Source organism: Sceloporus occidentalis, unplaced genomic scaffold (assembly GCF_023333645.1).
Source record: "Sceloporus occidentalis isolate IW3139 unplaced genomic scaffold, rSceOcc1.0.p SCAF_67, whole genome shotgun sequence".
NCBI classification, from domain to species: Eukaryota; Metazoa; Chordata; class Lepidosauria; order Squamata; family Phrynosomatidae; genus Sceloporus; species Sceloporus occidentalis.
The window spans coordinates 2458630-2471528 of NW_028317047.1; the positions used below are offsets into that span (position 1 = coordinate 2458630).

General features: G+C 40.3%; 1 protein-coding gene across 1 annotated transcript in view; it reads right to left on the bottom strand.

Moving 5' to 3' along the window:
- Positions 1-9414, bottom strand: part of LOC149286621 (inactive serine/threonine-protein kinase ULK4-like) — a 274564-nt gene extending 265150 nt beyond the window's left edge. Inside the window, exons 1-6 of the mRNA XM_089493843.1 lie at positions 9277-9414; positions 4412-4511; positions 3459-3598; positions 2301-2463; positions 2016-2117; positions 579-656 (exon numbers count right to left, since the gene is read on the bottom strand). Coding sequence (XP_089349969.1) covers positions 579-656; positions 2016-2117; positions 2301-2463; positions 3459-3598; positions 4412-4511; positions 9277-9414 — 721 coding nt within the window. The remainder of the gene's footprint in view (positions 1-578; positions 657-2015; positions 2118-2300; positions 2464-3458; positions 3599-4411; positions 4512-9276) is intronic.
- Positions 9415-12899: the final 3485 nt, after the last annotated feature.

Consider the following 12899-nt stretch of genomic DNA (forward strand, 5'->3'; position numbering starts at 1 on the left):
TTAAGCTGACGGTAGTCGCCATCTAGAAGGAGAAGACTGTTGGGTTTATTTACTAAAAAAGGAGTTTTCTGTAGAGTTTGCAGGAGAGTTACTGTTTTATCTCACTATAAAGGGCCAAGCCGGGTGAACTGCTGCTGCAAGAATAGTTTGACTGGGCCTGTATGAAGCTTATTAAAAGCCGCTTCATTTGTTTGCGCTAAACATGGCCCTTTATAATGCAGAATGAAGTTAAAGCGTCAACTGTCCTCCCGATTACCTTTTAGTAAGTAACCCGTTATGTGACGACTCACATGCTGTTGAGTAAAGCATAGTTTTTGTTATAAGTTTCCCAAAATTGCTTAACTTAATAATCACAGCAATATTATTTGTGTTTTAGTCTTGGACATTTCCTTCTTTATCTCGGTCAAAGTGAAAAATACACTATTTCAAAAGAATGCATGCAAAATATGTGCAGGATAGTTTTTCTAGAAAAAAGACTAAAAAGTTCCAGATAATTATCCTGCCATATCGAAACAGAGCACACTGGTTTGAGAATTCGGAAAGCACATTTTCTATGAAATGTATGGAGCACTGCGTACCTTGAGGTGGAGGGAAGTCTTTGCTTACAATCTGCTCAATAAGTTCAGAGAAACTTTCAGAGAAAAATGGCGGCCGACCTGTAAATGTTTATAGATATAACAAAAAATTGCAAACAAACCCAATTACTGGGGAAAAAAAGAGGGGGAAAACAGCACCAAGTATTCCAGCATAAAGCAGGACATTCTCTGCAATTGAGCCCCACATACATTCCAGGACAAGCGACAATGGTTGTCTGTCTATTCCAAAACAATGCAAGTTCCATATTAAAGGGGCACAAGCAAGAAAGAAAAGTTTTCCATGTACACTAAAAGGTGCAGTTACACCTATTTTATGTAAAGCATCTTTATTACTTTTGAATTACAAATTCTACAAGGAAGCAGAATTGTGTGAGCCTACGCTTCTTTTCTTACAATGTTACAGTTATTATTCTTCTAGCAATGGCAGCATCAAAAGATGTATAGAATGGAATTCAGTAGGTTACAGTTACAAAAAGTATTATGTTTTGGTTACCAGGCAAAACACAAAGCAGCACTTTAATATAATAATGAGAACCATCTGGAATATTCTCTGACGGGGGGGGGAGGCCTACTCATATTATTTTAAAGAAACTTTGGGATTATCCCAAAATACAGTTGTGAAAAGTACCGTATTTGCTAGGTTACCCTGATTATAAGACGACCCCCCAAAATCTGAATATTAATTTAGGAAAAAAGAAAAGGCCTGAATATAAGATGACCCTAAAGGAAAAAAAGTGTTACTAGTAAATATTAATTCATGTAACCTATTTTTTCATATTTAATAAAAGCTATGATTGAGAAAAAAAAGTTTTGTTTTTTTTTTAATTTCCCTTTTATTTTCCAACCTGCCCGCCCAGTTATGCACATCTGCCCCCAGGTTTACCACTCTGCCCCCAGAAATGTCTTATACCACTCTGCTTCCCTGATATGCCTTTTAACCCCCTATATGCCACTCTGCCTCCCGAAATGCCTTATACCCCTATATGCCACTCAGAGCATTTGCTCTGAAAAAAACCTTGTCTTATAATCAAGCAAATACAGTAGTAGTCAAAATTCTGTTTAATCTGTACTCAATCTCTCCTAAAACTATAACTTGGTGACCACATGGAGAAACAGATAGGCTAAGTATTGTTGGGATTGGATATTCCTCTTGCAGTGTAAATGTTAAAACTGGGTAAGCGTAGTAAAACATTGTATTAATTGTGCAATTATCATTGACTATACTGAAACACAGCGTTTTCCATAATTAACCAGATTTAATGATAGCCCACCTTGTCCATCCTGAACAGGCCCACATTAGACAGAACTGAAAAAGTTTGTGAGACGTACAAAAATCATGTTCACTGATTTCTTTTGGCTTTAACAATTGTACTTAAAATAGGAACGCACGTTTGAAGGGGAAACATACAGCGAACCAACCTGTAAACATCTCATATAACACACATCCTAAGGACCACAGATCACTAGCGATGGAGAAATCTGCTCCTTTGATTATTTCTGGAGCTACATAAACAGGAGAACCTACAACACACAAAAGATCACAGTGAGTCTTCAACATATCGTTCAATGTTACACTAAGATTTAACACACCTGACTGATTTTCTTTCGTAAATTCTGCAAACCAAGTTACATGTAAACATATAATTAAAATGTGTGCGTGACTATAGATAGCATCATTGTTAATACTCACATACTCAAGATTACCTTTTATTTTGTTTCTCAAGATTCGTCTGGGAGTAGATTCCCCAACATCACTAGAATTCTCCTCTGACCCAATCATTGCAAAAAACTCTTCTAGGTTTTCTCCCTCTGCTTTGGACAAACTGAAGTTTGTGAATTTTAAAGTGCCAGGGCCATCAAGGAGGATCTACAAGAAGTCATAGAAAAATATCAAATAAAGGGGGTATGTATGTATGTATGTATGCATGTGAACATGAACGTCTAAGTGTATTTGGGCATCACGTATATGTGAGCATGAATGTGTATAAGTCTTTGTTCATGACAAGCTGGGCTGTTTGAGGGGTTGGATGGCACTGATAAGCTGCTCGAAGGCAAAGATGGCACTCACAAGCTGTTCCGGGCAAAGGTGGCACTGTGGGACATTTTTGCACCGAGTCTTTGTGGCTTCTAGTTACTGCCCTGGCCATGTGCCTGCCATGCCTGCACTAATGGTAACGCAAGCAGCCGCTGCTTACTGCCCAAATCTACAGCCAGGAAAGGTAAGGAAATGGTGTATATAACAGAAACAGATGGAGGAGGAAAATACATAATGCGGAAAAGAGATGGAAGAGGTGGAATACGACAAAAATGGGCTGAAAGAGATGGCAGGCATGCAGTAAATATAATTGGAATATCTCTCTAAAATGCATATATGAAACATAATTTTAATTTATATCTATAAAAACATAACCTGGTTACTCTGTCTTTCCTGATTGGACAACACCTTGCTAATTAATTAGACCATACTGGACTTGTACTACTATTATTGGGGCGATTTTTTATTTCACTAAATGAGTATTTTTTTATTTTTTTTTAACTCTTTATACTTTGCTATAATCTAACATGTATGTCTTGCTTTGTTCTTGAAATTATATATTTTTTTTACATTTAAATATACAGTTTATTCAGATGACAAAAACACACACACACGATTTAAAAGGTTTTGTGTTACAATTATGCTGCATCTTTGTTAGCTGCTTTGAACACAGTGTCCAGTTCAGGCTTGAGGACCAAACACAATAAATAACAATAACAGTGAGTTTCATTTTTCACATAGCAGAACAACTTGGCTGAAGGGCTGCAACCTCATTGGTGACTATTAAGCATTTTTCACCTGGAGAGCTTGCTTCACATGTATCTCACCTTTCGAGGAGTAAGATCACAGAAGACAATTCCAAGTTCATGGATATGTTTTAATCCTGAAACTAGGTCAATGCCAAATTCTCTGATTGTTTCTTCTGGTAGATGGTCGTCCTGTGTGATGACCGTTTCTAGCGACCCACCTGCAGTATAATTCATCTTGTAATAAATATACCAATAATACATCCAAAGTATTCAGTATATTAACTGGTTTTAAAACAATAGAATAAATGTAATACATTCATGATGTGGGATATTCTTTATTCAAAATACAATGACAGCTTGATGAAAAGATCAGTTTCCCAGAAATAATGTCACTTTCCATGCAATTTACAATTAATTGTATTCTTGTGCAAATGAATGAACTAGAATTAGTTCTGGGACCCAAACCAAGCAAAACACAAAAAGAAAATCACAAAAGTAATATTTTAATAAACCAAAGATGAGGTCTGATCATAACTGCAAGTGTCAATTAAAATCAAAGGTAATTTTGGTGAAAAAGTCATTATAAAACAAAATTAAACAATAAAAAAAACAGGTTAAAGGAAATGCGAAAGTACCATGGAAAAATATATATTTTTCTCCTGGACTATAAAATACAGTGCTGTATAGTGTAATATTGCACAAACCAGATTTTTGTCAATGCTGATCTTTTTTTGCTCCACTAAACTCCCTTTATTCTGTTAGTCATGAATAATTTTGGGAAAGGTTCCCATCTTAAAAAACAGCTGATTTGTTATGCTAATAAAGTCTGTTCCTCACGACTCTTCTGTTTGCCGTAGGAAGTATGATAAGAAGTGTTTGTCTAGGAATTTGAAGCAGTGGAGAAAGAAATTGTGTGAGACAGTCAACCTGAAGTATTAATCCAAAAAGAGTCTTTTTATTATAATTGGTTGCACGCAAACATATTATGGATTGGGTTTTACAGGAGGTCTATTCCTTTTGGAAGCACTCACCTGTGCAGAGCTCCACGACAAGCCACAGATGGTTACTGGTCTCATACCACTCATAAAACATAACTACATTCTTATGCTTTATGTTGTGCGTCAAACGTACCTGCAAGAAAATAAACATAATCAGAAATCAATAAGCCCCCTTTCCTTTGGCAGTTTACCCATGTTCTGGTTTTGGTATGACCCTGCCTTGATGAGTAATCTTACGGTATCTTGTCATGTATCTAGTAAGACGTCAGACTACATTTTCTCCAACTTGTTGCTCATTGCGGTTTATCCAACTGTAATCTAGGGCTATGTGTATAGTGGATTCCTAGGTACTGAATTATGGCTTGATAGACTACTGGTGCCTTCTCTTGCCCACTGATCTTAGCTTGCTGTCCTTTTCTTCAAATGAATGAGCATTTTCTCTTTAGTCGTGTCTGAAAAGAGCCCACAAAAATGTTCACAAGCACCTCACTTTCACAATAAATACACATGTACAGAAAGAAGCAAAGCCCACATCTAAATTGTCAAGACACCAACTGCTGGTGGAGGTGGGGGCATCGCATTAAATGAACTCCTTTCAGCTGTTTAGTACAGCTGCTTCTGCCTCCCGTATTTGGAGTAAACATAAATATCTACATTTTTTTTATTCCAGAGTTCTGTATGGCTTTGTCATGCTGCATATCAGATTACATACATACAGAATAAATGCCGAGCACTGGTTGGCATACACAGTCAAACACAAGCCAGCTGGGTTTAGTCCTTACCCTAGCTTCTGAAAGTATTTTACATGGGAAATCAAAATCACTTTTTGTAACGTGACAAAAAGTTGCAATTTTGTAAAACTAAGCAGTTTATTAACTGCATAAAGTACCATTGCAACAATAGCATACCAACATTTTGCCTTCCAAGTGGTCCTCTTCACATTTTGGTCTCCTCATGGATAGTAGAAAGCTTAGATTGCGGGTACCATTGGATACAATGTAACAGCTCACACATAGTGCTACCCTCTGTCGGCAGAGCCTGGATACATTGTAACCAACATCTGCAGCGCAACTAAGCAGCGTGTGTGTGCGTGTATAACCTCTAACACTAGAAGTCAAACATTTGTAGCTAACCTCCTTAGTGCAGTGGCGTCTGCAGCTTTCATTTTTAGGGGGGACAATTATATATATATGCGCCTTAGACATTAATTTCTAGTATGTACGTATCTCTCTGAAGTAAAGACCGTGATTGAATAGACAGACCCCTATTTCTAATATTCGAGGACTCTATAGTGACAGGTTCTGTTCCCCAGGACTGGCGCATAGCAAATGTTGAGCCAATATTCAAAAAGGGGACAAAACGTGACCCGGGGAATTATAGGCCTGTTAATTTAACTTCTGTTGTGTGTAAACTGTTTGAGGGTTTCCTAAGAGATGCTATTTTGGAGTATCTCAATGAAAATAAGTGTATGACTCCATATCAGCATGGGTTTACAAGGGATCGGTCCTGTCAAACTAACCTGATCAGCTTTTATGAGGAGGTGAGCTCAAGACTGGATCGGGGTGAATCGCTGGATGTCGTATATCTTGATTTTTCCAAAGCATTTGATACGGTGCCACATAAAAGGCTGGTACATAAAATGAGAATGCTTGGGCTGGGGGAGAATGTGTGTATGTGGGTAAGTAACTGGCTCAGTGATAGGAAACAGAGGGTGGTTATTAATGGTACATACTCTGAGTGGGTTACTGTTGCTAGTGGGGTACCACAGGGGTCAGTTTTGGGTCCTATTCTTTTTAATATATTTATTAATGACCTTGTAGAGGGATTGTATAGTAAAGTATCAATCTTTGCAGACGATACTAAGCTCTGTAACGTGGTTAACACAATAGAGGACAGTGCACGATTACAAATGGATCTGCATAGGTTGGAGGCTTGGGCTGGGATGTGGCAGATGAGGTTCAACACAGATAAATGTAAGGTTATGCACATGGGGAAGAAAAATCCAGGCTGGGAATATGTATTAAATGGGAAAACACTGGGGACGACTGACATGGAAAAGGACTTAGGAGTTTTAGTTAACAGTAAATTTACCTGTAGCGACCAGTGTCAGGAAGCTGCTGCTAAGGCAAATAAAATCATGGGGTGCATCAAAAGGGGCATAGATGCCCACGACAAGGAAATAATTCTACCACTATACAAGTCACTAGTCAGACCACACATGGAATACTGTGTACAGTACTGGGCACCAGTGTACAAGAAAGATATAGTGGAGCTGGAGAGGGTTCAAAGAAGGGCAACCAGAGTAATAAGGGGAATGGGAGGACTACAGTACCCAGAAAGATTATCAGAATTGGGGTTATTTAGTTTGGAAAAAAAGACGGCTTAGGGGGGACTTAATAACTATGTATAAATATATAAGGGGGCAGTACAGAGATCACTCCCAGGACCTATTTATACCCAGGACTGTATCTATAACAAGGGGACATCCTCTACGGCTAGAGGAAAAAGGTTTCTACACCAGCACAGACCGGGGTTCTTTACAGTAAGAGCGGTGAGACTATGGAACTCTCTGCCAGAGGAAGTGGTAATGGTAAACTCAATAAAAGAGTTCAAAAGGAGCCTGGACGTGTTTCTTTAAAGCAATAATATTACAAGTTCTGGATATTAGATTAAAAGGGACAGAACATCGATCCAGGGATTTATTCTGATTGCCATATTTGGAGTCGGGAAGGAAGGTATGGGGCAACTGGCATCTGCTTTATACGGGTTTTTTGCCTTCCTCTGGATCAACACAGTAGGGACACAATATGTATATAGGTTGAACTTGATGAACTATGTTACTATGAATTATGAACTCAAATAACAGCTGAACTGGCAATTCGTTTTCATGCTTTAATATTAGCCTCTGCTGCCAATATATATTAGTATCACCCTCTGCTGCAGACATATATTAATATTAGCCCCTGCTGCCAATATTTTTGTATTGAAAAAATTGGATCCCAGGAAAGCATTTACTTGGGCCCTGTTTACCAGGCAGCCCAACATGAGTCAACTTTGTCCCCAAACAGCCCACCCTGTGCCATCTCTGCCTTTCCACAAATCAATTATACACCTATGATATACACAAACACAATTACAGTCACTCACTAATTCACACAATTTATTTGCTCCCTCTTTCACAAATTATTTACATATATTCATTAATTCATTCTCACAAATTAATTAATTCTCTCAATCATTCACACATTAATTCATCCTCTCACTCATTCACAGAATTCACGCACACATTAATTCATTCTCTCACTCATTCTGACTCTTTATTTCAATATTCTTACTACCCCCTCTTCTCACTATCTACCCCCTTTATCTCGCTGTTCTGCCGCAGTGCGCACTGCTTCATATTCCGGCGCTCAGCATGAAACGCCGGCACCGCGACCAAGACAGTGGCCTTGCGGAGGAGAGTGAGGGGCACCAAGCAGTTGCTGAAAACTTATTCCTGGGTGACTGCTTGGCGCTCCTCCACGTTTATTAGGGCTGCACCAAAAAAAACGCCTTAGTGCTGAAGTAGAGTTTTTAGATGTGTGTGTGGTCAACCTTTTTGCTATTAGAGCAAAAAACTACCATGTGTTTAGTGAAAAGGACATGCCATCATATGCACTTTGATACTTATCATAGCTCTGGTTTCCCTTCAAATGTAATCTCTCAATATCCTTTGTATAGGCCAGTTTTTCCTATTTGAACATTGTGCTAGCTATTTCACTATTATGTGTTCAAACCTTTATTTCTATGTTGGCAAATGACAAAGAAAAAAATTAGAGATAATTTGACTCTTGGGCTGAGAGCATGCATGTGCATACCCACAATCCTTTGCAGAATTACTGCATGCTGGGGGGCTTTGGAGCTAAACCTAAGTATCATTTTTCTTTTATCTATACATGTTCTAGCACTCCTGCATCATACTTACCTGCTGTGCTCATCTACATATTACTGGATGACGGGTCTGCTATAAACCTTTTACTGTCACTATCGCAAACTACAGCAAAACTTATCAATGGCTCTGTTTATGTACATATGGGCTTGGAAGAATAACCCTTAGCCAGTAGAAACTCTTGTTATTAGTCCACTCAAAGTTATTTATATTGAAAACTGTGAATTTTATTGTAAGCATAAACCAAACACAAACACATACATACATACCGTATTGGCTTGAATATAGGCCGCACTTTTTTGCGGGGCAGGCAGCGGGGTTAGGATGCAGTTCCCCTGCAGCGGTGCAGGGGAACTGCATCCTACTCTCCGACACGCTCAGACAGCCTCCCCTGCCAGCACTTTCCACGGTTGGGGTGCCGGCACGGGAGGTTGTCTAAGCGCATCGTGCGGACGATCACCGGCTGCGGAGGTTGTTTACCCTCATTGCCGCAGCCGGTGACCGTCCGCACGATGCGTTTTACCTCTGCCCCCAAGACAGAGCAGACTCCCGGGTGTCTTGCGGGGCACATCTACGCAATACGCGTATACAACTTCCGGTGCCGGCACATCCGCTGAGTGCCGGCACCGGAAGTTGTATACGCGTATTGCGTAGATGTCCCCCGCCGGCCCCGCAAGACACCCGGGGGTCTGGTCTGGTAAGTCGGGGGGGGGGGGGGGGGCAGAGTGGCAGCATATCTCAGGGGGGGAGGAGGACAGTGGCAGCATATCCTGGGGGGGGGGCAGTGGCAGCATATCTCGGGGGGGGGGGAGAGAGTGGCAGCATGTTTTTTTGGTGCTTTTTTTTAAAGAAAAAAAACTTTTTCTTTAAAAAAAACACCAAACTTTTAGGGTGTGGCCTATACACGGGGGCGGCCTATATCCGAGCCAATACGGTATATATGCATACACTGACTCAATGTCATACATACCCAGTTTGTTATTTCAGCTCTTTTGCTTTTATCAATGCAAAGTATTGCGACAAAGTTAATAGTCCCTTTTCTTCTGCCTTTGTATACAATCGACTTGCTGCCTTTTCCAACTTCTTCATACAAAATAAAGTTCTCCATTGTCTCAGTATATGGGGGACTACAGTTTCTAGTAGCGAAGAACATAGAAAAAAAATGAAATTATATATATATATATATATATATACACACACACATACATACATACACATGTTACAAGTTTATATTTAAATACACACACACATATATATATATATATATATATACACACACACATTGTGTGTAACAAGTGGAGTTGTAAATTAGTTTAAAATAATACATTAAAGGTTTGGAGATTTATTGTGTTTGTATACAACATATTCCTCTTACATCAAAACCAATGAAATGAAAACACGATCAAAGTACAGTTAATAAATGGGAGACGATCACATCCAACAAATGTTTGTATATATCTGATACAGTTATACAACCGATACAGGTGATCATTACCGACTGAACTTAAACTGTGTTATTATGCAGAATAGCCCAAACACCATGAAAGAAAGAGCCTATCGGGTAAACAGATGCCTAGTTTCCTATAAGCATGGCTGACCCCGTATAGAAACACATTCATGTAAAAGATGCCCTGTATGGATGGTAACGCGTAACACACCTATAGTTGCTGCTGGGCAAGGACAACAAGATGCCTACCTGCTCTGCGGCTGGGAGTGAGCGGAATGACGTGAGTGCCAAGCAACTCTCACAACATCTATGTGACGTCACGCAATCAGCTCAATAATTGTATAGCCCTAGAGCACGCTTTAAACCGACGGGCAAACGGCTGGTAGGCGAACGGCCATTCAGCGGAACTGTAGCGTAATCCAAACCGTGGGGTATGCTTTTGGCTATTTCACTTAAATGTGCAACGCGGTCCCTATTAATAAACACATTAATGTTCTCTATTAAAGGTACGAGTAAATATTTTCATGCATTATCCTGCTAGGGTGTAGAAAGTGAGGAACGGTTGTAGAATGATGAGGGTGTGTGGAAGGGCTGCCCCTTTTCTGTTAGGCCTTTGGATTGTCCCGTCGCTGTAGCAACGAGGCGGGGGAGAAAGGACGCTTCATTTTTGAGCCGCGGATTGGGTTGATACAGACAGATCACGTGATCGTCAGTCATGGAATAGATTTGTACGGAAAACAAGAACTGAACTGTCTTTCGTGAGCCTCTGCTCTGCGAAGCTAACGACCCCGCCACCGGGATCTCTGCAGTTACGTGTTTCTGACGACCACCTATAAAATGCTCCCTGTATGATGGCCATACCTGGGATCTTTCAGGGTTTTTCCCCCAATCTCAGAGTGAAGGGGAAGATTCTTAGGGTCAACGGACTCGTTTCTATTATCCACTGCTGTGATCATGCATACTTTTGCTTCCAGTATCTTATGCTTTATATCACTGCTTAAGTGCCGGTGACTGAATTACGTGCACCCTTAAACAATCACAAGTCCAGCAACATCGGTTGGATTCCCCACAGACATCACTGGGACTTCCTGCGGGTAGTACTGGCCGCATCCCAGTCGTATGGTTAACTCATCTGGCGAGTCACTACATTGAATGTTCACAGAAGGCTATTAAAGGGTTAACAATACCTGTGGGGTAATCCATTCAAATGGAGCGTGTGGTTGCTATGGTGATAAAAATCCTTTCAAAACTCTACACTATAATGTATTTTTAGACTTTTTTTATTGAGGGCTAAATATTTTGTTAAAACTATCTCATGCGACCTTTTCAGTAAACATAATACTTTGTGTAAGGATTTAAAAAAATACCCTTGTGCATAGTATGAAAACTGGTCTTATTTTTAATAGCAATTTTTCGAATGATTCTGCGTGTGGCATATTCCATTATTTTCTATGATTTGCAGACACTCTATCAGTCATTGTTATATATGTTTTTATTATTATTATATATATATATATATATATATTTATTATTATTATTATTATCCTTTATTTATATAGCGCCAACAGTTTACGCAGCGCTTAATACAATACATAAATTCAAGGGATATGACAAGACAAGAATTGACAGACTAAGACAAACCGATACATTTGGTGGAGAGAGCCCTGCTCGCAAGCTTACAATCTAGAGGGAAATGGGGTGACAAACATAAGGCATAGAGAAAGGGTGAGAGGTATTGTGGGGGTTGTATCGATGACAAGGAAGTTCTAGCAGCTAAGATGGTATGCTTCTCTGAAGAAGTGGGTTTTTAGATGTTTCTTGAAAGTTGGGAGGGAGGGAGAATGCTGAAGGTTCCTTGGGAGTAGATTCCAGAGATATGGGGCAGCTCGAGTGAAATCTTGTAGACGGGAAAAGGAAGAGGTGATGAGTGAGGAGGAGAGCCTTAGCCCATGGGAGGAACGTAGGGATCGAGTAGGAGAGTATTTGCTAATGAGGTCAGAAATGTACGGAGGAGCAGTATTATGGATGGCCTTATATGTCAGTACCAGGATCTTAAATTTAATTCTAAAGGTAATTGGGAGCCAGTGGAGGGTTTCACAGAGGGGGGAAGCAGAAGAGGAGCGACGTGCAAGGAAGATGAGCCTAGCAGCGGCATTTAGGATAGACTGTAAAGGAGAGAGTCGAGACAGTGGAATGCCAACCAGAAGAGTGTTGCAGTAGTCAAGACGGGAAATGATAAGGGAATGAACGAGGGTTTTTGTGGATTCTTGGGTGAGGAATGGGCAGATACGAGAGATGTTTTTTAGGTGCAAGCGGCAGGATTTGGCGAGGGACTGAATGTGAGGGATGAAGGAGAGGTTTGAGTCAAGGATGACCCCAAGGCATCGGGCCTGGTTAGTAGGAGAGATAGTCGTGTTGTTAATGGTGATAGAGAATTCAGGTAGTGGAGTGGAGATGGAGGGAGGGAAGATAATGAGTTCAGTTTTAGAAAGATTAAGTTTCAGGTAGTGTTGTGACATCCATGAAGAAATAGCAGACAAGCAATTGGTAATACGGGACAGGAGAGATGAAGAGAGATCAGGAGAAGACAGGTAGATTTGGGTATCATCTGCATATAGGTGATACTGGAGGCCAAATGAGTTGATTAGTTTGCCAAGAGAGGAAGTATAAAGAGAGAACAGCAGAGGGCCAAGGACTGAACCTTGGGGGACACCAACCGAAAGTGGAAGGGGTGATGATGTCTTGCCAGAGAAGTTGACAGAGAAGGAACGGTTAGACAGATATGAGGAGATCCAGGAGAGAGCTGTATCTCGAATGCCTATAGAAGCAAGTGAGTGTAGAAGAAGGTGGTGATCAACAGTATCGAAAGCAGCAGAGAGATCCAGTAGAATTAGAATAGAGAAGTGACCTTTTGCTTTGGCAGAGAGCAAGTCATTGGAGACTTTTGTTAGAGCTGTTTCAGTAGAGTGAAGGGGTTTGAAACCAGACTGTAGAGGGTAAAGGAGGGAATTAGAGGAGAGGAAGTTAATGAGGCGGTTGTACACAATCCGTTCAAGCAGCTTAGAGATAAAAGGAAGCAGAGAGATAGGGCGGTAGTTAGTCAAACATACGGGATCTGAGGAAGGATTCTTTAGAATTGGTGTGAT